The sequence below is a fragment of the Erinaceus europaeus genome, chromosome 16 (assembly GCF_950295315.1).
Source record: "Erinaceus europaeus chromosome 16, mEriEur2.1, whole genome shotgun sequence".
NCBI lineage: Eukaryota > Metazoa > Chordata > Mammalia > Eulipotyphla > Erinaceidae > Erinaceus > Erinaceus europaeus.
This window is the reverse complement of record NC_080177.1, coordinates 72,679,569-72,706,037: the sequence shown is the minus strand read 5'-3', so window position 1 is coordinate 72,706,037 and position 26,469 is coordinate 72,679,569. Positions and strand designations below refer to the sequence as shown.

The 26,469-nt window shown below is 40.4% G+C and overlaps 1 protein-coding gene across 2 annotated transcripts in view; it reads left to right on the top strand.

Annotated features, from left to right (window-relative positions):
• The window catches only part of BAZ1A (bromodomain adjacent to zinc finger domain 1A), a 72,580-nt gene that overhangs the window by 11,803 nt on the left and 34,308 nt on the right, over nt 1-26,469 (top strand). For both annotated transcript variants that reach the window (XM_060175420.1, XM_060175419.1), the window contains exons 3-7: nt 15,183-15,326; nt 19,141-19,242; nt 22,378-22,465; nt 24,990-25,124; nt 26,174-26,273. In XM_060175420.1, the coding sequence (XP_060031403.1) occupies nt 15,183-15,326; nt 19,141-19,242; nt 22,378-22,465; nt 24,990-25,124; nt 26,174-26,273 (569 nt within the window). The remainder of the gene's footprint in view (nt 1-15,182; nt 15,327-19,140; nt 19,243-22,377; nt 22,466-24,989; nt 25,125-26,173; nt 26,274-26,469) is intronic.

Below are 26,469 nucleotides of genomic sequence, written 5' to 3'. Positions count from 1 at the left end.
CTGCTCAGCTCTGGCTTATGGTAGTGCTGGGAATTAAACCTGGAAACTCAGAGCCTCTGGCATGAAATTATTTGCATAACTGTTCTGCTCTCTCTCCAGCCCAAAAGCTTTTTATTTTCCTTTGTTTAATTAGTTGGTGTTGGGGGGGTGGGCTGTGCCATTATTTTCAGGGGGAAAGGATCACATAACATTATGGAGTATGCTTTGTAATTTTTAAAAATTATTTAAACATTTATTTTCCCTTTTGTTGCCCCCCCCCCTTTTTTTTTTTTTTTTACTGTTGTTGATGTTGTCATTGTTAGGACAGAGAGAAATGGAGAGAGGAGGGGAAGACAGAGAGGGAGAGAAATATAGACACCTGCAGACCTGCTTCACTGCTGGTGAATCGACTCCCCAGCAGGTGGGGAGCTGGGGGCTGGAACCAGGATCCTTACGCTGGTCCTTGTGCTTTGTGCCACCTGCACTTAACTTGCTGTGCTACCGCCCAGCTCCCGCTTTGTAATTTTTGATGATATGCTTAGAAAACATATTTATGTTTTTGTTTTGTTTTTCACCAGAGCACTGCTCAGCTCTGGCTTATGGTGGTTTGGGGGATTGAACCTGGAACATTGGAGCCTCAGGCATAGCCATTTGCATAACCATTATGCTACCTACCCCCCCCCCACCTGAAAACATTTTTGTATTTTAACCTACATCACAAGAGGTATCTTGGGGCCATGTTTGGGGACAAGGTCATACCCCCACACACACACAACACACACACGCATGCACACACACACATATACAGTTTTGAAGTTGTTCCTCTATCATAGAATAATATTGGAATCTAAAACTAATATTGGAATCTAAAACTTCTGGATGAACATTTTTATTCTTTTTATTTCAGCTATAGAAAGTTACATAAGATAGTCCAGGTGTCTTCCATGCAACTTCCTTGGTGGCATGGTGCTCCTATGTGGTATCAGGACTTGAACCTAGGACCTCTCTCTCCTGTGATAATGGGCACCCTTTAGTCCTGATCCCTATTTGATTTGATTTTTAACCATTGAAAAGTATATTGACATTTACTTTAAGGTTTGTTTATTAATGATAGAGGGGTGGGGAGAGAAGGAACTAGAGCATCACCCTGGCACATGTGATAATGGGGTTCAAACTCAGCACCCCATTCTTGAGGGCCCGGCACTCTGTTTATTGCACCATGTCAGTAGAGGTTGCTATATTGATCATTCTTATCATGCAGACCATGTGGAAATGGAGTGAATTAAATTAGGTTCATGGACCATAGTGTACTGATTCTGGAAAAAAGTTTATTATCCAAATAAGGTTGTAGGGTAGAGTTATTTAGGATCTTTCTTTATATCACAGTCACTGATCTTGAGAGTTGCTGTCATTTTTTTTTTTTTTTCAATTTTTATTTATTTTCCCTTTTGTTGCCTTTGTTGTCTTTTTATTGTTGTTGTAGTTGATGTCATTGTTGTTAGATAGGAAAGAGAGAAGTGGAGAGAGGGAGGGGAAGACAGAGGGGGAGAGAAAGACAGACACCTGCAGACCTGCTTCACCGCCTGTGAAGCGACTCCCCTGCAGGTGGGGAGCCAGGGGCTTGAACCGGGATCCTTTGGGTCCTTGTGCTTTGTGCCACGTGCGCTTAACCCGCTGCGCTACCGCCTGACTCCCCTACTGTCATTTTAAGGAGTTGGGAATATCAGTAAACTTTTGAGAGTTTATTATATGCCAGGAAGTTGTAAGTTTTTTATTTATACTCTTTGGTTGTTTTTTTTTTTTTTTTTAATTTGCACCCTAGCCATATATGATAGGTGCCCACATGCTTAGCTTATTTGAGGAATTCATACTTAGAGGTATATTAATCAGAATATACCCAAGGTCACAAGTGGTGGAGCTTTGAAATATAGGCAGTAACAGAATTATTATGCTTCTGTTTGAGAAGGGATAAACTAGTGTGATAAAATACTGGAAATAGTTTTAAAATTGTAATTGAATGTACTTATTGATTACCCACTATTTCTACTTAGCACTTTATAACTTCTGTCAAAGTGTGACGAAACATAGGGTTTGTGGTTTTGTTTTGTTTTTTATCATTTGCCCTAGAATGATCCAGACTATTGTTTTGTTACAAGTTGACATTCTCTGATGATTGATTCAGAGAAAAAACAGCTCCAGTATCTTAACAAGGTGCTGCTGTTTAAGTTCCTAATCATTGCACTTACCTGAGGATGGCTTCATTATTTTTATTTATTTATTTTATTTAAGAAAGGAGACATTAACAAAACCGTAGGATAGGAGGCTTATAACTCCACACAATTCCCGCCACCCGATCTCCATATTCCATCCCCTCCCCTTATAGCTTTCCCATTCTCTATCCCTCTGGGAGTATGGACCCAAGGTCATTATGGGATGCAGAAGGTGGAAGGTCTGGCTTCTGTAATTGCTTCCCTGCTGAACATGGGTGTTGACTAGTGGATCCATACTCCCAGCCTGCCTCTCTCTTTCCCTAATAGGGTGGGTCTCTGGGGAAGCAGGGCTCCAGTACACATTGGTGGGGTTCTCAGTCCAGGGTAGTCTGGTCGGCATCATGCTGGCATCTGGAACCTGGTGGCTGAAAAGAGAGTTAACATACAAAGCCAAACAAATTGTTGAACAATCATGGACCTAAACGCTGGAATAGTGCAGATGAAGTGTTGGGGGGTACTCCCTGCAGACTCTTGTGTGCTTCTGCTTTCAGGTATATATTTTGCCCTGGTTTATGGACACGTGTGAACATATGCTCTATCTCAGGGGACCTGGTCTATATCTAGGTTTGGGGACTTTATTGGGGAGTGGACCACCTGGAATGGAATTAGAGAATACTATGAAAGGAAAGGTCTCACCCGAGTGATGAAGCTGAAGGGTTGTCATTCCACACCTGAAGTCTCTGGACACAGTCTGAAGTGAAGCATGCTGGGGTGGCACTCGTGTTGATCAGGTTGTGATCGGCAGATGAAATATTATTTGATATGAATTGAGAGAAGCATGCAGGGAAGTGGGCCCCCCACCCTAAGGTTCCAGGACTAGGGGAAATATAGGCTCTATTGTGGAAATGTGAGGTTCCTGCTGTCTTAGGGTTCAAGAAGACAATGGATAGTTATTGTTATCATCACATTATTTGGTAATTGGGTTAACTTTGAAAAGTCCCTTTGTTAGGGTTTGCTGTATAATGCCCAGCATCTTGTATATAGCTGTGCCACCGGTTGCTTCTGTTCTACCTAGTCTAGACTTTTGAGAGAGTCAGCATATCAAAGACTCAGCCTATGTATTAAAAAGACTCAGTCTGTGTTTTAAAAAGTTCGAGACATACAATCAGTTTTCCCCCTCTCATATTAATTAAATAGTGGTTTATATGACTACACTTTAATAAGAGTGTACATAAACACATAAACACCATTCCCACCACCAAAAAAGACTGTGTCCTACTCCCCCCCCCCACCCCCCGTCACCCAGGGAAGCCGAATGTCTACCCTTCCCCTCACCACAGGGTTTTTACTTTGGTGCCCTACTCTTGATTTAATCAGACCCTGCTATTTTCATTATTTTAACTATGTAGGCTTTCTTTTCAGTTTTGTTTGCATATGAAAGGATGCTATCTAGTGGCAGCAAAAGTTATTGCAAGCACTGAAGGAAAACTTTTTTTACTTGTCTTTTGGTAGTTTCCCGTGAGAGGGGGAACACAATTGAGACATTTTTGTTGGAAGTGATAGGAATATTCTGACTCAGTATTTGAAGTATACACAAAACCAATTTTCATAGGATTCATTTAATAAGTATTGCATTAACTATACTAATGTAGGTATTGGGACAAAGGTAGTGAGTTAGACAAGGACCAGGGATTTGTCTTCAAGTATAAGAGATAAACACTTAGGATGATTTTATATAATAATCATTATTTGTACTAAAGAGAAAACAAAATGGGTGGGGTATAGCATAACGATTATGCAAAGAAACTTTCATGCCTGAGACTCTCAAGTCCCAGGTTCAATCCCCAACACCACCATAAGCCAGAGCTGAGCAGTGTTCTGGCTAAAGAGAAGGAGAGAGAGGGAGAGAGAGAAAAAATAAAACTAGGGCAGGGGTGGATAGTATAATATAATGGTTATGCAAAGAGTCTCTCATGCCTGAGGCTCCAAAGTCCCAGGTTCAATCCCCCCGCCACCATAAGCCAGAGCTGAACAGTGCTCTGGTGAGAGAGGGAGAAAGAGAGAGAGAATAAAATTAGTGACTGGGAAAATAGCTCAACAGACTTGCTGAGGTTCCTAATTTAATCCCTAGTGCCAAATGCACCAGAATGGTGCTGTGGCTCCCTCCCCTCACTAGAAACTGTCATATGTAATAAATACATCTTTCTCCCCTCCCTCTCCTTCCTTCCTTTCTCTTTTCAATTCCATAAGAATCTCTTTGAATAACCATTATGTTATCTACACCCACCCCATTAATTTTTTTAATATTTATTCCTTTTTGTTGCCTCTTTTTTTTATTGTTGTAGTTATTATTGTTGTTGTTGATGTTGGTGTTCTTGGATATGACAGAGAGAAATGGAGAGAGGAGGAGAGAAAGATAGACACCTGCAAACTTGCTTCACTGCTTGTGAAGCAACTCCCCTACATGTGGGGAGCTGGGGGCTCGAACTGGGATCCTTAGGCCCATCCTTGTGCTTTGCGACACCTGAGCTTAACTTGCTGCGCTACCGCCCAATTCCCCCTATGAATTTTTTTTAATTTCTTTATTGGAGAATTAATGTAAATACAATTAATGTAAATACAATAGCTTCTACATGCATAACATTTCCTCCATTAATTTTTTAATGAGTGAAAGAGACAGACAGATCAGAGCACTGCCTAGCTCTGGCTTAGGGTAGTGCAGACAGATCTCAGAACCTCAGGCATTAAACTCTTGCAGACAGATCTCAGAACCTCAGGCATTAAACTCTTGCATAGCCATTATGTTGTCTTCCTGATCCAAATAAATCTTAAAGAAGATTTGATGGGCTAGAATCGTCTCTATTTTTTGTTTTAGCCAATTAAATTCAACATCATCTCTGAAAACCACTAAGTTAGATGCAGCAGGGTAATCAAATAGGAATAAGACTAGTGCTTTGTTCTCAAATGTTTTATAGTCTCTTGCTAGTAAGGGTAGACTTTGTAAAGATAAATGATATAAACATCCTGTAGAGGACTGGATAAGATGACATAGTTAAGTCTTACTTGACTAGTATTTCTCTGAAATAATGTTAATATATACGTATTGAATTATAATGACGCACAGCTGAAACTCATTTAATGTTATAATACAGCATTACTCCAATTTTAAAAAGTGTTCACCCTGGGAGTCGGGCTGTAGCGCAGCGGGTTAAGCGCAGGTGGCGCAAAGCGTAAGGATCCTGGTTCGAGCCCCCAGCTCCTCACCTGCAGGGGAGTTGCTTCACAAATGGTGAAGTAGGTCTGCAGGTGTCTATCTTTCTCTCCCACTCTGTCTTCCCCCATCTCTTTCCATTTCTCTCTGTCCTATTCAACAACGACGACAACAACAATAACTACAACAAGAAAACAACAAGGGCAACAAAAGGGGATAAATAAATTAAATAAATATTTTTTAAAAAGTGTTCACCCTAATGAGAGTAAGTGTTCAGGGTATTTATTTGAGCTTACAGCTAGACTTTGAGTATTAAGTCATTATGCAGTGAGTATTAAGTAATTTTGTTATCTTCATGTGGATGTAATTTGTACATTCTCACAGCTATTTTTATTCACTATGTTTTGTTATGTAAAACATATTTATTTGATTTGACTAAATTTGTGAAAGGATACCATTCTAAAATTCTCACACACACACATATCAGGTTGTCTTTAAAAACTCATGATGTATTTTTCTATATCTTTATGCAGAAATATGTCATGATTTTTCCAATAACCCAATATTTCTGATTTTTTAATGCATCACTTATTTAACTTACCATAATAGCACAACATTCTTTTGTAGTTAACCATTGCCCTACCTTCTAAACTCTGCTCTGCTTATGTTCTTAAAGTTTTGTCTTTTTCCAGACATATAAATTTATGTGGAGGGGCCCAGGCAGTAGCATCTCGGCTTAAGAGCATATGGTGCAATGCTCAAAGACCTGAATAAGGATACTGGTTTGAGCCCCCGGTTCCCCACCTGCAGGGGGTTACTTCAAAAGTGGTGAAGCAGGTCTGCAGGTGTCTGTATCTTTCTCTCCCCCTCTCTGTCTTCCCATCCTCTCGATTTCTCTCTGTCCTATTCAACAGTGACCACTGTAAAAACAATAATGATAACAACAACAATAAACAAGGACAACAAAAGGGAAAAAATAGCCTCCAGGAGCAGTGGATTCGTAGTGCAGGCACCAAGCCCCAGCGATAACCCTGGAGGCAAAAACAAATACTAAAAAGCTAAATTTAGGGAGTCGGGCGGTAGTGCAGCGGTTAAGTGCACATGGTGCAAAGCGCAAGGACTGACATAAGGATCCCGGTTTGAGCCCCCAACCCCCACCTGCAGGGGAGTGACTTCACAGGCGGTGAAGCAGGTCTGCAGGTGTCTTTCTCTCCCCCTCTCTGTCTTTCTCTCTGTCCTATCCAACAATGATGACATCAACAATAATAACTGCAACAACAATTTAAAAAAAAGAGCAACAAAAAGGAAATATTAAAAAAAAAATTTTTTTTTTTTTAAAACTATATGTGGCCTGTATGTGCTTTTTAATGTTTTGCTCATCTTTGGCTGTTATTTTGCCAGTACTAATGTTACTGTTTCTATTGAATTGTCCTAGCACAATGTCTTAAGCAAATGCTCTTGGCACTTGTATTACAAGAAAATAAATGGTTAATGAGGCAGCACATAAGCAGATGTGAAACATGCCATAGACTGAGCAGATTCTATTCTTAGAGAGCCTAACACACATTCTTACATGTCAAGCAGATCTCAAGTTTCTAGTCTTCTGTTTCCTATATTTTATATCCACGTGCTTGATAGAAAGTTTGCTTATTCCAGTCCTAGAATAATTTGATTTTTATTATAGTGAATTTGTATATATAAGTTGCACTGCGAATGTAAAACAGTTTTGGGGGAGAGAGTTGTATACCATTCCAGACTCAACAAGACTTTCATATTCTATGATTCTGTGTTTAATTTGTCACTGTTAACAGATTTATGACAAGTTTCTGCTATGTCCTCATTCTGTGCTTGCTGCTATTTCACAGACTGGTTTTTACTCAGAAATAGGTTGACATATTAGGAATCTCTCCACTACCTGTGCTTAAATCTATGAATTACCCTGGAGTCCACATGATGGCTGCCCATTATGCTGAATCATGGTCATTAACTTGTCAGCTTCAGTAACAGAGTGGGAGATTAGAAAGCACATGAGCTCAAGATCAGTAAAGTTTGACTGCATAGTTACTGATTGTGTGATTATGAACTTAACAGTTACTGTGTGCAAAGTGCAAATACTGGCGTAAGGATCCCATTTCCAGACCCTGGCTCCCCAACCAGCAGGGGAGTCACTTCACAGGCGGTGAAGCAGGTCTGCAGGTGTCTATCTTTCTCTCCCCCTCTTTGTCTTCCCCTCCTCTCTCCATTTCTCTCTGTCCTATCCAACAATGACGACATCAATAACAACAACAATAATAACTACAACGATAAAACAACAGGGGCAACAAAAGGAAAAAAAATAAATATATGTTTTAAAAAAGTTACTGTGTGACCATATAACTTCTGTGATCTTGAATTTTATCTTTTGGAAAATATGTACCTGTCAGATGATTGGCATGAGAGATATATGTATAAGCTATAAGCTATGACCTTATCTAGGACATGGGAACTATAATTGTGATGATCATTTTTTGGTTATCAGTTTCTACTCTACCTTTAAGAGAGGGAAGAGGGGGAAATCATTATTTAAATAATGACTATGTATGTATACGTTTATTTGTTTACTTTTAGGTAGAGGCTTAGGAAGAAAGAATGAAAGAGACCGTAGCACCAAAGTTCCCTTTAATGCAGTGGAGACTGGCCTCAAAACTGGGCCACATGCATGGCAAGGCAGCACACTGTCCAAGCAAGCTGTTTTTCTGGCCTCATCTAATTTTAATTTAGAAAGTTTGTGCTAAAAAAATAAATAAGAGAGAATTTCTGCTTTCTTTAAAACCCTCTGTCTGAGTCTTAATGATTCTTTAAATTTACTTACATTCCAGCCTTTGGAAAACTATAGGAAAAGTATTTGAAAGACATATACCAATCCTCTTTGGAAATGTATTTGATGGTTGACATGAGTAATAGAAGTCTCACCAAATAACACTGAGAGACCTAACCTTCCTTAGATTGATTAAAAAAAAAAAAAATTCTGCTTGTGTTTTCAGTATAGTGTGAAGTCATTAGTAGTATTGATAATTACTATGACATAAATACGATGTTTACTGTGTTCTAGGCAATGCCTGCTGTGTTACTTTCATTCACTCTTAGTCCTGCAAGGGAATTGTTTTTCCATTAATTTTCTGTTGGTTTTAAATAAGTGTGTTCTTAAATGACTTACTACCCCAAAGGGGGTAGTAAGTCATTCCCTTCAGTGGACCATCAGCTCATTCTAGACACTTCTACTGTAACTGGGTTCTGAAAGACACATTTACTTTATTTTAAAGTACTCTACCTTCACTTTTTTCTTTTTTTTTTTTTCAAATTATATTTATTTATTAGATAGAGACAGCCAGAAATAGAGTGTAGGGAAAGTTAGAGAGGGTGAAAGAGAGAGACACCTGCAGCACTGCTTTACCACTTGCAAAACCAGGAACTTGATCCCAGGTCCTAGCTCATTGTATCGTGTGCTCAACCAGGTGTGCCAGCACCTGCCCCGAAAAATCATTCCTTTTACTTGTCATAGGTTCATTGCGAAGATCCCTTTATCACTCCCAGAAACCATTAATAATGTGATCCTTGAAGGTAATAACTAGATCCTTCAAAAGTGGGTCCATTTGACCTCTATATTATTTTATTCATGATATAATAATTTATGATTATATAATAATTTATGATTATGATTATTTTGTAAATCATTATATAATAATGATTTACAAAATTATGGAATAACAGGGGTATAATTCCACACCATCCCCACCATCAGAGAGTTCTGTGTCCCCATTCCCTCCATTGGAAACTGCAATAGGTCTCCCAAGGTCACACAGATGTGGGTTGACTGTTACTTCTATGACTGTCTATATTTATATATATTTACCCGTTTTGTTTTTTTCTATGGTCCTACCTTCTCTTTCTTTCTGTGTCACACTCACACCCACTAAAACTTCTGAATGTCCTTCTTTCTTCCTCTTTTCTCTCTGGGTCCTGATGGAATTGGAGTTCAGAGGCCTCTGGTCATCTCCCCTTAACATTTCTCCCCCTCTGCAAGTATAAACCAAAATTCTTTATGGGGTACAGAAGATGGGAATTCTGGCTTCTGTAATTGCTTCTCCGCTGGACATGAGCACTGGCAATCTGTACCCCCAGCCTATTTCTTTTTTTTTTTCTTTTTCCTCCTCCAGGGTTATTGCTGGGCTCGGTGCCTGCACCATGAATCCACCGCTCCTGGAGGCCATTTTTCCCCCTTTTGTTGCCCTTGTTGTAGCTTCGTTGTGGTTATTATTATTGCCCATGTTGATGCAATTCATTGTTGGATAGGACAGAGAGAAATGGAGAGAGGAGGGGAAGACAGAGAAGGGGAGAGAAAGATAGACACCTGCAGACAAGCTTCACCGCCTGTGAAGCGACTCCCCACGACTCCCCTGCAGGTGGGGAGCCGGGGGCTCGAACCGGGATCCTTACGCCGGTCCCTGCGCTTTGCCACATGCGCTTAACCCACTGCGCCGCTCCCCGCCCCCCGCCCCCCAGCCTATTTCTATCTTTACCTAGTTGGGCTAGGCCTCTGGAGAGGTAAGGTAGGTAGGTCATTGCCCAGAGAGATCAGGATGGAATCATAGTAACATCTGCAACTTGATGGCTGGTAGGTGGTAGGATATAAAACAGAGTGTTGGGGGTCAGGAGGTAGCGCAGTGGGTTAAGCACTTGTGGTGCAAAGCACAAGGACTGGCATGAGGATCCTGGTTTGAGCCCTGGCTCCCCACCTGCAGGGGAGTCCCTTCACAGGCGGTGAAGCAGGTCTTCAGGTGTCTGTCTTTCTCTCCCCCTCTCTTCCCCTCCTCTCTCCATTTCTCTTTGTCCTATCCAACAACGACGACATCAACAGTAATAACCACAACAACAATAAAAACAACAAGGGCAACAAAAAGGAAATAAGTAAATAAATATTTTTAAAAAACAGTGTTTAGTAAACAGGAACCAAAAAGTAGGTATAGAGCAGATGGGATTAGAGGCCCAAGTGTAGAAAGAAGCTGAGAAGTCTCTCTCTCTCTTTTTAATTTCTTTATTGGGGGAATTAATGGTTTACAGTAAACAGTAAAATAAAATACAATAGTTTGTACATGTGTAACATTTATCAGTTTTCCACCTAACAATTCAACCCCCGCTGGGTCCTCTGGAAGTCTGTTTTACATATACATAGTAATTTTTGCCTAAGCTGAATAGCTAACATGTAGGTGGACTAAAAATACTATCTGGGAAGATGGTGTCAGAGTTGAGACTTGAATTAGGGGGCCAGGCAGTGGCATACCTGGTTAAGCTCACACATCACAGAGCAAAAGGACCCAGGTTCCAGCCCTTGGTCCCCACCTGCAGGGGGAAAGCTTCACAAGTGGTGGCACAGGGCTGTGGGTGCCTCTCTGTCTCTCTCCATGTCTCCTCCACACCCTCAACTTCTCTGTCTCTGTCCAATAATAAATATATATTTTTTAAAAAAGCTGAATTAGGGCAAACTGAAAGAAAGTCTGATAATTATAATTAACTGTTTATTAATTATAATTAACTCCATCAACCTGACCCAGGGCCCATGTATATTTACAGTTAAAACAGGAGCCTGTATAACCTCTGAGTCCCTGAGCTTACAGACCTTGGTCCTAGCTTGGACATTCTGGGATGCACTCATTTCAGGGCGTCTTCCTCAAGAGGCAGAGTAGGAAGGCCCAGCCTCCGAACCAGTTTTAGTATGTTTTCCTGTAGTTGTTCCTCTTTAGAAATACTGGTTTATTTCTGTTAGCCAGTGGTGAAAGTTAGCCTGCAGTTCTTTTGAATCCATTTCTGTTTTCTACCAGTGTAAACTTAGTAATTTGAGTTTTCTTAAGCTAGAACACATTTTATTTTTTATATTACAGATGTAACGATTTAACAGTTTACTCATTTTCGTGTGTAACTGGCATTTACTATATTTACAGGATTGTGTAACCATCATTACTATTTCCAGAATTTTTTCATAATCCCAAACAGAAATTCTTTACCCATTAAGCAATAACTTCCCATTCTTTCTCCCTTTCTTTCACTACCCCCAGTAACCTTTATTCTGCTTTCTGTCTCTGTGAATTTGCCTATTCTAGATTCTTCATAAAACAGATTTATACAGTGTTTGCCTTTTGATGTCTGACTTATTTCATGGAGTATTTTTGAGGTTCCAATTTTGGCTTGTTCAGCATTTCACTCCATTTTATTTTTTGAAGATTTAATTATTATATGCAAAAGGGAGATTTGGGGGCTAGGGAGATAGCATAGTGGTTATTCAAAAAGATTTCTGTGCCTGATGTACCAAAAGGCACAGGTTCAAGCCCTAGTGCCACTGTAAGCCAGAGTTAAACTGCTCTGGTTTAAAAAAAAAAAAAAGAAAACTTTAGTGAGACAGAGGATAGAGACACACTATTCACCATTCTGGTATATGTGGTATTGGGAATTGAGCTGGAAATCTCAGAACTGGCAGCTTATATTTTGTACTAATGGAATAATATACTACCTTACCTTTTACACGTGGCATCTTTCAGATAGCAGAATGCTTTTGCAAGGTCCACATGTATTGTATGAACAATGTATGTAGCAATGCTTTATCCCTATTACAGCTGTTATTATTTTGCTGAATAACAGTCCTTTATGGATACACCGCATTTTAATTATCAGTTGGTGAACATTTAGGTTGTTTTCATTTCCTTACCTAATGTTTGGGTATACCCCTGGGGTATACAGTCTTCAATTTATGATGTAAAAAAAAAAAAAAAAACATGTATTCTGTAGCTTATTTTGAATTTTGATTTTGGGCTCGTGATAAGTACCATGACACTCTGGTTATGCTGCGCAGCACCAGTAAACCAGGGTTTCAAGTTAGTCATATATTCACAGTGGTAAACAACTAAGAGTCTAATGTATAGTGCTGATAGCCTTTTTTTTTTTTTTTTAATCCTACGCTTCTCATTTTTACTATGGTACTCAATGAGGAAGATAGTCAACACTTTATTAAAATACAGCTTTGTGCTAGGTTATTTTATGCAACTGAAGAATAACTTAAGTGTTCTGAGCATATTTAAAGTATCCTGTAATGCTTGGTAGGTATATTCAGTGCATTTTTACTTGAGATATTTTCCATTTCTGTAGCTCTGTAATCCCTTGGGATATAACACCAATGTGAGTTGGAATTGTTCAGTCATAGAATAATTCTGTGTGATCATCTCTTAAGGATCAGCCACACTGTTTTCCATAGTGGATCTATATCCTCAATTTATCACCCTGTCTCTGTTCCCAGGCTTTGTCTCTTAAATCCTACACATGAGTGAGATCATCTGGTTTTTGTCTTCCTCCTAATTGACCTATTTCTCTTTGCGTTATTTCTTCCAGTTGAATTCATGTTGTAGCAGAAAGCAGAGACTTGTACCTGCACAATTTCACTGCTGCCAGTGAACTCTATAAATTTTAGAGAAAGACCACAACATCTGTTGGACACGGTGCTCCCCTGTGGTGCTATGGCTTAAACCAAGGCCTTTGTGCATGTTGAAGTATATACTATACTAGTAAGCTATATCCTGGCCCCAGATTTCATCTTTTCTTAAGACTGGGTAGTAAGGGGCTGGGCAGTGGCACACTCGGTTGAGTGTACAGGTTACCATGCACAGGGACCAGGTTTGAGTCCCTGCTCCCCACTTGTAGGGGGAAGCTTCACAAGTAGTGATGCAGGTCTGCAAATGTCTCCTTCCCCTCCTCCCCCCAACTCTCCCTCTCTTCTCAATTTTTCTCTACCCTTCTTCTTGTAGCGTTTGCCCTTCTTCCGTAGCCAGTCAACAGCGTCAGGTTGAGCCCGATGTCAAGTTTCGAGACCTCCTTTGAATCTGGAGAGGTGGCAGTCGTTGACTATGTGGGTCATAGTCTGTCTGGAGCCGCAGGGGCAGTTCGGGTCGTCTCTGGCTCCCCAGCGATGGAACATAGCGGCGCACCGGCCATGGCCTGTTCGATAGCGATTGAGGAGGGCCCGGTCATAACGTGCTAGGTCAAAGCCGGGTTGACGCTTGCAGGGGTCTGTGATGAGGGGTTTGTTCTTTACCTCAACTGACTGCCAACTCTGTTTCCAAGAGGCTGGAACAGAGTTCAGTGTAGGCGTAGGGGACCAGATCTCTACCCTAATACAAAAGAAAAACGACCATCAGGAGTGATAGATTGGTCATGCAGGCACTGAGCCCCAGTGATAACACTAGTGGCAAATAAATAAATGGGACTGAGTATTATTTTATAGTGTATATCACAACTTCCATATCCACTCATCTGTCCTTGAATATTTAGATTGTTTCCAGTTTGGGACTGCTGTATCACTGCAATGAACATAGATATGCATCTTATCTTTGTGGATTAGTCTTTCTGTTCACTGTTCACCCAGAGCAATTGCTAATCCAATGAGTTCTATTTTTAATTTTTCTGCAGAAATTTCCATGCCGTTCCCCATAGTGAACAAACTATTTTACATTCTCACAACTGCATGTAAGGGCCCTCTTTTCTTTGCATCTTCACCAGTATTTGTTTCTTGAACTTTTTTGAAGTGGAAAAAAAATTTTATCACTGAGGTTTGTTGCCTGCACTATGAATCTACCACTCCCAGTAGCCTTTTTTTCTTTCTTTCTGTTTCTCCCTGCTCTTCTTTCCACTCCCTTCCCTTCTCTCTTCTCCCCTTTTCTTTTTGCTTGATAGGACAGAGAAATTGAGAGGGAATGTGGAGGTAGACCCCTACCACCCTGCTTCATTCATCACTTACGAAGTTTCCTCCTGTAGGGGCCCAGGTTTCAGCAGGGTGCATTACCACCTGGCTCTTGAAAAAAAAATTATTAGTAATTTAATATTGATTTACAAGAAATGAAAGTTTTAAATGACTACATTCCCAGATGTTGAGAGTCATGCTGGAGATGGGATTGGTACTTGAACAAAGAGGAAGCTTTGGAAACCAACAAAAAGTATCTCATCCATAACAGTGAGATGCTAACCTTAAATTTGTAGTAGACTCATGGCTTAAAGCATAACATTTAAAGTTAGGATAAGATGTAGGTACAGAAGAGAATTTTTCTTTCCCTAATACTGAATATTCACACAGTAAAAATGGAATTAAGAAATATTTTGTCTATGGTAAATAAGTCTATAAAATTCATATAGAAGGGGAGAAGTAAAAAGAGCCAAATTAGAGGTAACTGACTTAGTGGAAACTTTACAGGGATCAGAATTTATAATCAAAGTTACAGTGGGAATTTTTTAAAGACTATGATCAGGGGGCCAGGCGGTGGTCCACTGGGTTAAATGCACATAGTGCTAAGCGCAAGGACCCACACAAGGATCCAGGTTCGAACCCCTGGCTCCCTATCTGCAGGGGAGTCATCATGATGGAATTGTGCAGGCATGGAGGCCTAGCAATAACCCTGGTGGCAAAAAATTAAAACAAAATTGCTTGCCATCTCTGTCTAGATTTCCCTGAACACTCCTGATGTTAAAAACGAAACTAGGGGACCAAGAAGTGGAGCATCTGGTTAAGCACACAGATTACCATGCACCTGGACCTGGGTTTGAGCCCCAGTTCCTACTTGCAGGGGGAAAGCTTCACAAATGGTGAAGCAGATCTGCAGGTGTAGTATCAATTATAGTTTCCCACAAAACTAATTAGGTTGTTCTGAAATGTTTGATTACAAAGTATCAGCTAACTTCCATTTTTTGAATGTGCTATTTTCTTTTAGGTTACAATGTAGAATTTTGGAAGTCCTCCCTCCATCACATCAAAATGGTTTTACTAATGGGCATTTCAGCAGTGCAGAAGGAGAAACTATTATCATCAGTGATAGTGATGATTCAGAAACACAGAATAGTGCTTTTCAAAATGGGTAAGTGATTTTTATTAGCTTTTTTAAAAATGTTTATCGGGAGTTGGGCGGTAGCGCAGTGGGTTAAGCGCAGGTGGCGCAAAGCACAATTAGCTCAAGGATGCCCGGCTCCCCACTTGCAAGGGAGTTGCTTCAAAAGCGGTTAAGCAGGTCTGCAGGTGTCCATCTTTCCCCATCTTTGTCTTCCCCTCCTCTCCATTTCTCTCTGTCCTGTCCAACAACAATCACTACAACAATAAAACAACAAGGGCAACAAAAGGGAATGAATAAATATTTTTAAAAATGTTTATCAGATTGGCTAATGGTACCCCATTGAAATAATGTGTCTTAACCCTTCCTTTCTTTCCGGTCCTACTATAGTGAGCAGTGTGAGTCAACAATACTTATACCTGGTATTATTTCCTCTTGTAGTGACTTTCAGTATGCTGTTCTGATCCCTTTAAAAGCTGCTATGTTTGTGTTTAAGTTAATTAAAGGGTTCACAGTGGTGGAAGTTAACAGTTGTTTCAATAGTATTTTAATCCCTGAGTTGGAGCTCAGTGGTTTAAAAGCCTCTTTTTTTTTTCTTCCCTGTAGGCTATGGGAGCCTGAGGACTTTTAAACTATCAATAGGCTTCTTATCTTAATCACTGATTCCTGACCAAGAGATAAAGCAGGGTGTGGCAGAGATAATCCAGTGGTTATGCAAAGAGACTTTCACAGCCCCTCAGCTATGCCATGGAGGTATAGGTCTTCTCCTGAGTTTCCTGGTTAGATCTCTGTCCCCTCATGTCCCTCCCTGAGACTGCTCCAGATTCTGAGGGCAGTAGCAATTGAGACTCAGAGTTGCACTTGGTGAGTCTCTGGGGAGTCCTCTCCTCCCTTCAGCTGTCCCCTTGTTGTGGAGCAGACTGGAGGTGGTGTCTCCACTGATAAACTGCTGGACTGTTAGCAGTCACTTAATCTCTCCTTACGCTCCTCTCTCCTCTCTGTCACCAGCCACACGTGTTTGTACTCACGGGTGATTTAGTGGGTTCCTGTGGTCATTCTAGTCCTGTCTTGTTTCGGTCCCAGGTGGTCTCCTTTGGTATTCCTAGTCGATCTGGGAGAGGAGAGGAGGGAAAGCGATCTGCTGCTCGTAGCTCCGCCTCCGAAAGTCCCCCCCCACCAGATTCTGTATCCCAGTTCCCTCCATTGGAAACTGTAGTTACAAATATGCGTTGACTATTATTTCTATAACTATAGTTATATATGCCCATTTTTTTTCCCTGTGGTTCTGTCTTCTCTTCCTTTCTAAGTCACACCTACACATATTACTACTTCCTAGTGTCCTTCCTTTTTTCCTCCACTCTCTCTGCGTCTTGATGGAATTGGAGTTCAGAGACCTCTGGTCATCTTCTCCTGATATATATATATACATTTTAATATTTATTTATTCCCTTTTGTTGCCCTTGTTGTTTTATTGTTGTAGTTATTGTTGTTGTCATTGTTGGATAGGACAGAGATAAATGGAGAGAGGAGGGGAAGACAGAGAGGAGAAGAGAAAGATAGACACCTGCAGACCTGCTTCACCGCCTGTGAAGAGACTCCCCTGCAGGTGGGGAGCCGGGGTTCGAACCGGGATCCTTATGCCGGTCCTTGTGCTTTGCGCCACCTGCGCTTAACCCACTGCGCTACAGCCCGACTCCCGTCTCCTGATATTTCTCCCCCTCTGGGGGTTATGTACCAAAATTATTTATGGAATGCAGAAGTTTGGAGTTCAGGATAGAATCATAGTAGCCTCTATGACTTGGTGGCTGAAAGGCAGTAAAATATAAAATGGGACAAATTAATAAGGACCAAAAAGTAGGAATAGTGCAGCAGAGAATAGGGACCTTAGCACTCTAAGAAAGAAGCTAGGAAGTCTAGTTTAGACGTGTTCCCAGTGGCCCATAACTTTAGTAATTTTTGCCTAAGCTTGATAGCTAATATTCAAGTGGACTAAAAATACTGTCTGGAAAGATGGTGTCAGAGTTGAGAATAGGGATAGAAAGCTGAATTAGGGTGGAGAGTAGCTCCCAGACTTGAAGAATGTATAAAAATACAATGAACTGTTTACCCCATCAACCTGACCCAAGCCCCATGTATATGTAGAGTTAGCCCAGGAGCCTGTGTAACCCCTGAGTCCCTGTCAGTCTGAGCTTATTGTCCATGGTCACAGCTGGGAACATTCTAGGCTGTACTCATTTCAGGACCAGTCTTCCTCGAGTGGCATAATAGAATGGCCCAGCTTCTGTTCAGAGAGAGGGGCAGTCCCTACCATTGCTACTTTATAATAAGGGCAAGATCCTGGAGAGGCCCACATGAGGGCTTATGATGACATTCCTGATGAAAGTGACCATTGGTGCCTGAGAGAGGGATCTATTAGAGGTCTAGGCCCATCATATCTGTGTGGGAATCCAAGGATTCCCTGACTTGGGCCACATCACAGAGTTCATAATATTTATAAAAAATGTTATGGCAACAACAACGATATCAATAATAACTACAACAACAAAACAACAAGGGCAACAAAAGGGAATAAATAAATTTTTAATTTATTTTTTACTTAAGAAAGGAAAAATTAACAAAACCGTAGGATAGGAGGCTTATAACTCCACACAATTCCCACCACCCAATCTCCATATCCCATCCCCTCCCCTGATAGCTTTCCCATTCTCTATCCCTCTGGGAGCATGGACCCAGGGTCGTTGTGGGTTGCAGAAGGTGGAAGGTCTGGCTTCTGTAATTGTTTCCCTGCTGAACATGGACGTTGACTCCCATACTCCCAGTCTGCCTCTCTCTTTCCCTAGTAGGGTGGGTCTCTGGGGAAGCGGAGCTCCAGGACACATTGGTGGGGTCTTCAGTCCAGGGAAGCCTGGCCGACATCCTGATGGCATCTGGAACCTGGTGGCTGAGAAGAGAGTTAACATACAAAGCCAAACAAATTGTTGAGCAAATAAATAAATATTTTTTAAAAAAATGTTAAGGCAACACATTTAGAATGATCATCAGCATTTTGTGTCTGGCCCCTACCCTTGTAATTTTGCCCCAAAGGGTACAATATTATCTTTTTATCAGAGCACTGCTCAACTCTGGCTTATGGTGGGGCTGGGGATTGAACCTGGTACCTTTAGTACCTCGGGCATGAGAGTCTAACTACTGTGCTATCTCTCCAGCCTGATATTCCTTCTCTCTCTTCTTAATATTTATTACTTTATTTTATTGGTGTGCATGTGCATGCGTATGTGTGTATGTGGAGAGGCACCAGAGCACTGCTCAGCTCTGGCTCATTATGGTGATGTCGGGGTTTAAACCTGGGACCTTGGAGCCTCAGGCATGAAGGCTATTTTTAATCATTATGACTATTTTTTCCCCAAGTTAATGTGTTTCAATTCTCTATATTTCCTATATAAGTAAGACCATCCCGTAGTTATCTCACCGCCTTAATTAAGTATAATCACCTCAAATTCCATCTACTTTGTCCCAAAGTGCACAGTGTCTTCTTTTTTAGTAATAAACTCTGATAATAGTATTTTCTTAAAAATTATATTGCTATTTACGAACTGGTGTTTCCCCCGGCCCCCCACTTCACAGACAGTGAAGCAGGTCTGCAGGTGTCTTTCTCTCCCCCTCTCTGTCTTCCCCTCCTCTCTCCGTTTCTCTCTGTCCTATACAACAACGACATCAATAACAACAATAACTACAACAACAATAAGAAAACAAGGGCAACAAAAGGGAATAAACAATTAAAAAAAAAAAAAACTGGTGTTTCCTAGCTACTTGTTAACTGATTTCTGTTTTTGTTCATTTTTAGGAAGAAAAAAGATGTGATTGATCCCTTATTATTTAAATACAAGGTACAACCCACTAAAAAAGAGTTGTTTGACTGTGTTATTGTTAAAGCAACACAAATCAGGTAAAGTTCACTACTTTCTCTGTGCTGGTTTAGTTAGACTAAGATTTGATAAAGAATAATTGGGTAATGTTAGTAATTGCTTTCTTTTTTAAAAAACAAGTGTACAGATCTGGAAAGACAGCCTAATGGGTATCCTTTTGAGCCCCAAATTCAATCCCCACACCACCAGAAGCCAGAACAGGGCAGTGCTCTAGTAAAAAATAAATAAATAAATTTATACACATAGATTGATATAAATTAATCCTAATGGAGTATATGAGCTCTTTTTTTTTAGATTAGTGACTAACTCCAAGAAGTCTTTACATTTAAGAAGTTCAGAAGAATTTTGTGAAGTTAGTTCTTCTGAGAGAACTGTTTAAAAGCTGTTGATGCTTATAAGTAGCTCATATTTTTCTTTCTCTTTTTTTTTCATATTTATTTATTCCCTTTTGTTGGCCTTGTTGTTTTATCGTTGTAGTTATTATTTTTGTTATTGATGTCGTTGTTGGACAGGACAGAGAGAAATGGAGGAGGGGGAGACAGAGAGGGAGAGAAAGACAGACACCTGCAGACCTGCTTCACAACTTGTGAAGTGACTCCCCTGCAGGTGGGGAGCCCCAGGCCCAGCATCTTTACATGGGTCTTTGTGCTTCGAGCCACCTGCACTTAACCTGCTGCGCTACCGCCCAACTCCCCATAGTTTTAATTTTTATTCATTACACAGAAACATCTCATCAGTCTCTTCATTCCTTAAGAATGTTAAACTTTAAAAAAAAAGTATCGGGAGTTGGGTGGTAGCACAGCGGGTTAAGCGCAAGTGGCGCAAATCACTAGGACCGAGGTAATGATCCAGGTTCGAGGCCCAGGATTCCCACCTGCAGGGGAGTCGCTTCACAAGCAGTGAAGCAGGTCTGTAGGTGTCTCTCCCCCTCTCTGCTTTCCCCTCCTCTCTCCATTTCTCTCTATCCTATACAACAACGACATTAATAATAACTACAACAATAAAACAAGGGCAACAAAAGGGAACAAATAAATATTTAAAAAATATCTTTTTCCCTTTTGAGATTTAATAAAGTAAAAAAGTTGTGAATAGTTAATAACTTGTCATAGATTCCTTTTATAAAATAATTTTGGTTACCACGTCATTCCTCTTACCTTGTACTCATACATAAGTGCAAAGAAAAGCAATAATAATGTAAATGTTAAATTAATCCTGACACAGATGTTTTCTGCTTCTGTAACCACATTAAAGTGTGTGTACGTTTTGCTTGAGAGTCTGATGCTTTATCCGATGCGCCACCTCCTAGACCACTGTGTGTACGTTTTGCTTGAGTTTTGGAGGGGTCACCAATAATTTTAATATCTCAGAGCCATGATGCATGCTATGTATTGAACAAAATTCTTTCAAAATCATGCCGATAGGTTATTTAAACCTTCAGGTTCATTCTTTTTTTTTTTTTTTTTTTAATCAGAGCACTGCTCAGCTCTGGCTTATGGTGGTGTGGGGCGTTGAACCTGGGGCTTTGGAGCCTCAGGCATGAGAGTCTCCTTGCATAACCACTATGCTATCTACCCTCTGCAGGTTTGTTCACTTATTTGACTAATAGTACAAATTATCATTCTCTCCCACACACACTTATTTCAAGTTTTGTCTTTTTTTTTTTTAAATGTGGTGTTGTAATTTGAACCCAGGTTCATAAGAATCTTGCACACTACCATTGAGCAACCTCCCTAACTGCAAAGTTTTCTTTTTTTAGTTCAAGTTATGTTCTTTATATAATAAAAATTCTCTTTACTATTTTTCACTTTTACTTTCTGACTTATATTTCTCATCTAATTCTGTTAGACCTTTATTTGCGGTCTTTTTAGTTCACACCCCCCCCCCCCACTTTATTGGGGAGTGTTAATGGTTTTGAATATATTGGGTTGTCTGGAAAAGTCAATGCATTTTTGCTTAGAAAAATAGAAAAAAATATGTCATGACTTTTCTGGCAACCCAATAGTTGTCAGCACATAGGTACAACCTCTCATCTTCCCATAATAGATACCTATAAGATGGTCTTTCCTCCAACTTTGTTCCTCCTCCACTATCACACAAGAAGCTCAGAGCTCCTCAGTCTTACTTCTTTCTTAATGTATAAGCCAAAGAATGACAAGCAGCTTGGGAGATTGCTTAGCAGGTAAATATAGGTCTTGCTTACTTGAAACCTTACATTACCAGCACATATATGAAAGCAATACCCTGGTCTCTGTCTTTCTGGCATTAAACAAGTAGCTAAGCAGCCGAATGGTAGTACATGGGGTTAAGCGCACATAGACCAGCTGAAGGATCCCAGATGGAGCCTCTGCCTCCCCATCTTCAAGGGGGTCACTTCACAATCAGTGAAGCAGGTCTGCAGGTGTCTATCTTTCTCTCCCCCTCCCCCCCCCCCCGTCTTCCCCTGCTCTCTCGATTTCTCTCTGTCCTATCCAATAACAACGATAGCAATAACAACTATGATAACTACAGCAGTGATAAACAAAAGGACAACAAAAGGGGGGAAAATAGCCTTCAAGAGCAGTGGATTTGTAGTGCAGGCACTGAGCCCCAGCAATAACCCTGGAGGCAAAAAAATAAAAATAAATACGTAGCTAGCGAGGATTCTTTTCTTTTAAAATTTTTTCCTTTTTTTTTTTAAATTTTCTGTATTTTAATCAACAGCACAGAGAGAAATGAGGGAAGGCGAGATAGGGAGAGACAGAGGGACACCTGCAGACCTGCTTCACTGCTCATGAAGCGTCCCGTCTGCAGGTTGGCAGCAGGAGCTGAAACGCAGTTCCTTGTGCATGATGATATGTGCACTTGACCAGGTGCGCCGCCTCCTCCCCACGCCCCTTTTGTCATCAGGCTTGTCGCTGAGGCTCAGTGCTGGCACTACATGGGCACCTTTTTTTTTTTTTTAATTTAATTATGATTAACAAGTCCTTTGGATAAAAGGTACAATTCCCACCGCCAGAGTTCTGCAACCTGCCTCCTCCATGGGAAACTTTCCTGTTCTTTATTCCTCTGGGAGTATGGACCCAGGATCAAAATGCAGATTGCAGATTTACAGAAATTATGGACTGAGTTAAATACTCTTAACACTTTGTTCTTTTTCCTTCTTTTCTCCCCTGTAGTCGGAGAAAACACCTATTTTCCCGTGATAAACTAAAGCTTTTTCTGAAGCAACACTGTGAACCACAAGATGGAATCATTAAAATTAAGGTAATTAGTGAAATTGGAGGAAGAAAGAGAAATGGTAGTGTTATAAAATTAGAATGTTGCAGAAACATTACTTCAAAGATGGTTGGAAATAGTTCTCATTAACTGAAACCATTTTTTAGTTTTTTAGACTTATTGCTTAAGTACTTCTGTTTTACAGTTGTCACATGATTCAGGTATCACCATGGTTTTTTTCATTGGAGAAAAGATCAGTCAGAACTAATTAGTTAAAAATAGGTTGAAAACCTGGGGGGTAAAGTATTGTAGGTTGGGGCATCTATATAGTTTTCTAATATTGTTGATCTGACTCACAAAACTAGTTTCCAAGAATAGGTCCTAAAATAGTTCCTCCTAGATAGAAGGGTACTCGTGTATGTACATGTGTGTGTATGTGTACAGTGTTTATACATGTGGTTCTATCAGAGACTTGTATTACAAAGCAGGTAGATTATGTTTACTTGTATTGACTAAAGGAGAAAAGAATCAGGTTTAAAACCTTACCTTATACACAAAACAAAAAGTTCACTGGCAACACTAAAGCTCCTTTTTTTAAATGTAGTGTTAGAGAATGAACTTCTGGCCTTGCTTATGGCAATACTTCTGAGTAACCTGCCTGGCCCAGTTTTTTATTCTATGTCCTTAGAGGAGAGAGGATAGATGGAGAGAGATGGGAGGGTTGGGAGACAGCAAAGAATCACTCCACCATCCTTGGTGCTATCTGTGTTGTTTCTGTGTGGGGTAAGGAATTGAGTCCAGGGCCTCACACATAGAAAGATATGTACTGTACCCCTAAGTATCTCCAAACCCCAAAAGTTAATTCTCAAGAGTAAGAAATACTTAATTCATTGGGAGAGAGAAGTTATAAGTAAAATAGTCAATAAGTGGGTTAGAGATACATGCATGGGTGCTTAAGATTTGTATATTTTGGGGCTGGGTGGTGGTGCACCTAGTTGAGTGCACATGTTACAATGCACAAGGACCCAGGTTCGATCCCCCAGTCCCCACCTGCAGGGGGAAAGCTTCACAAGTGGTGAAGCAGTGCTGTAGGTGTCTGTCTCTCACCCTCTCTACCCCTCCCTTCCCGCTCGATTTCTGACAGACTCTATCCAACAAATAAATAAGGATAATAAAAAATAAAAATAAAAAGATTTGTATATTTTTCCAGACTGTTCTCCACAGAGGTTGGACCAATTTACATTCCCACCAGCAGTGTAGGAGGGTTCCTTTGACCCCACACCCTCTCCAGCATTTGCTGCTGTTACCTTTTCTGATGTCTGACATTCTCAGATTTGTATATTTCATTATATGTAAACATTACATCAAATGAAAATAAAACAGTGTGGGGTGAGAGGCAAGTGATAGCTCAGTATATGGAATGCGTATTTTGCTGTGCATGCGGACGCAGGTTTGGTCCTCTGGCCAACACAGGAAAAGTTTCATGAGAGGTCAAGCAGTGTTGTGTTACGTCTCTCACCTTTTTTCATTTTCAACCAGTATTGGGGGTGGGGGAAGCACATACAAAGTCTACTGGGAGCTGTGGAACCCAGAAGGAGCAAAGCCTGGCAGCAAAAAGAGAAAAATGAAAAACTAAATATAAAATTACTCTGAATAGTATTTTAAATAGTATAGATGATTTGAGAAATAAGAGCATTGGGGTTGGGGATATAACCACAGTATAGTGGTTATGCAAAAGACTTTTTTTTAAAAAAATATATTTATTTTATTTATTTATTCCCTTTTGTTGCCCTTGTTGTTTTATTGTTGTAGTTATTATTGTTGTTGTTGTTGTTGGATAGGACAGAGAGAAATGGAGAGAGGAGGGGAAGACAGAGAGGAGGAGAGAAAGACAGACACCTGCAGACCTGCTTCATCACCTGTGAAGTGACTCCCCTGCAGGTGGGGAGCCAGGGTTTGAACTGGGATCCTTATGCCGGTCCTTGTGCTTTGCGCCACCTGCGCTTAACCTGCTGCGCTACAGCCCGACTCCTGACTTTTTTTTTGTTTTTTTAAAGAAAACCACAGGGGCTGGGTGGTGGCACACCTGGTTGAGTGCACATGCTACAATGCTCAAGGATCTAGGTTTGAGCCCCAGGTCCCCACCTGCAAGGGGAAAACTTTGCAAGTGGTGAAGCAGGAGCAGAGAAAGACAGACACCTGCAGACCTGCTTCACTGCTTGTGAAGCGACTCCCCTGCAAGTGGGGAGCGGGGCCTTGAACCGGGATCCTTATGGCGGTCCTTGCGCTTTGTACCACATGCACTTAACCTGCTGCGCTACAGCCCGACTCCCTCTTTCTCTTTTTTTTAAGAAAAAAAATCTGCCTCAAACTAAGCCCCAGAAATAATGAAAAATAAAAATGATAATTAAAAGTCAAGTAAAACAGATAAAGTATATATTACTACAGTACAATAAATTGAAGATCTAGTGGCTTTGATCTGGTCTTTTGGTAGCAGTGTCATGACATACTAGACTATATGTGACTTACTAATGTGTAATTATTATGCCTTACGTCTTTTTGTTTTATGAAGCCGTCAACTCTTTCAACATATAAAATAACAGAACAAGATTTTTCTTATTTCTTCCCTGATGATCCACCTACATTTATCTTCAGTCCTCCTAACAGGAGGAGAGGGAGACCTCCTAAACGACTATCTGTTAATCAGGTGAGTAGAGACTAGACTAAGAAAACAGCATTGTAACTCTTAATAACATGGTATTCAAAGGGGTCAGGCGGGTAGTGCACCCAGCAGAGCAAACACATTGCCATGTGTGAGGACCTGGGTTCAAGCCTCCAGTCCCCACCTTCAGAAGAAAATTTCCCAAGTGATAGAGCCGCAAAAAAGTATTCAAAATCAAGACTGTTTAATTCCCCTGCCCCCAAAGCTTACAAGAAACACATTCCTTCATACACACAAATTTTGTGTAATCTGTGTTAATAACTAACTGTTCAGCAGCATGTCTTATAGAAGTGTTAAGTGTGAGTTGCTATGACTCTTGTCACTGGCTCTTATACCAAAACAGAAGCAGGCAATATTATTAAAATGTGTAACAGGCAGAGTCAGACAGTAGCACATGGCACAAAGCACAAGGACCAGTGTAAGGATCCCAGTTCAAGCTCCTAGCTCCCCACCTGCAGGGGAGTCGCTTCACAGACGATGAAGCAGGTCTGCAGGTGTCTACCTTTCTTTCCCCCTCTCCGTTTTCCCCTCTTCTTTCCATTTCTCTCTGTCCTATCTAACAATGACAACATCAATAACAACAATAATAAATACAACAACAATATGAAACAAGGGCAAGAAAAGGGAAAAAAAATTTTTTTAATGTGCAACAGGCCAGGAGATAGGTAAATGCTAGAGCAAAAATGTTTCTGCCATAGACATACCAGCTTTCAATGTTTGATATCTGTAACATCAAGTTTTAAAGTATCTTGGAAGATTTGAGAACATGTTTTTAAAGTTTTACAAAGTACCTTTTTTTCCTGGAGAGGTTATTGTACTGATTTGTAGAGCTATGTAATAAAATATTTTCTTTAATACTATGGTCAGAGATTATTGAAAATTCCATTGTGCTTTAAAGTAAAACCTTATTTTAATATAAAGTATGAGTGTCTTTATTTATTTTGTTTGTTTTTGTTTTTCAGTCTAGTTTGAGAAAAATACACTCTGTTTGTAAAGCTGTGGTTCTATAACTAGCTTCTTGGTTTGTTTTTCAGGAGGACAATGTTGCTAATAAACAGATTATGGCAGGGTATAGGAACAAAGCTATTAAAGAAAGAGAAAAACTTCTGAAACAGGCAGAAATGAAATCATTGGGTGAGTCTTAACATTTTCTCAAAAAGCTGTTGAGGTTCATAAAAGAAAATCTCTCTGTGCCTTGGGTAGGGGGTGTTTCAAAAATTGATAATTCTCCCCACCTGCACGGGGCCAGCTTCACTTCACGAGTGGTGAAGCAGTGCTGCAGGTGTCTGACTTTCTCCTTATCTCCCCCTCTATCTTAGTTTCTGTGTCT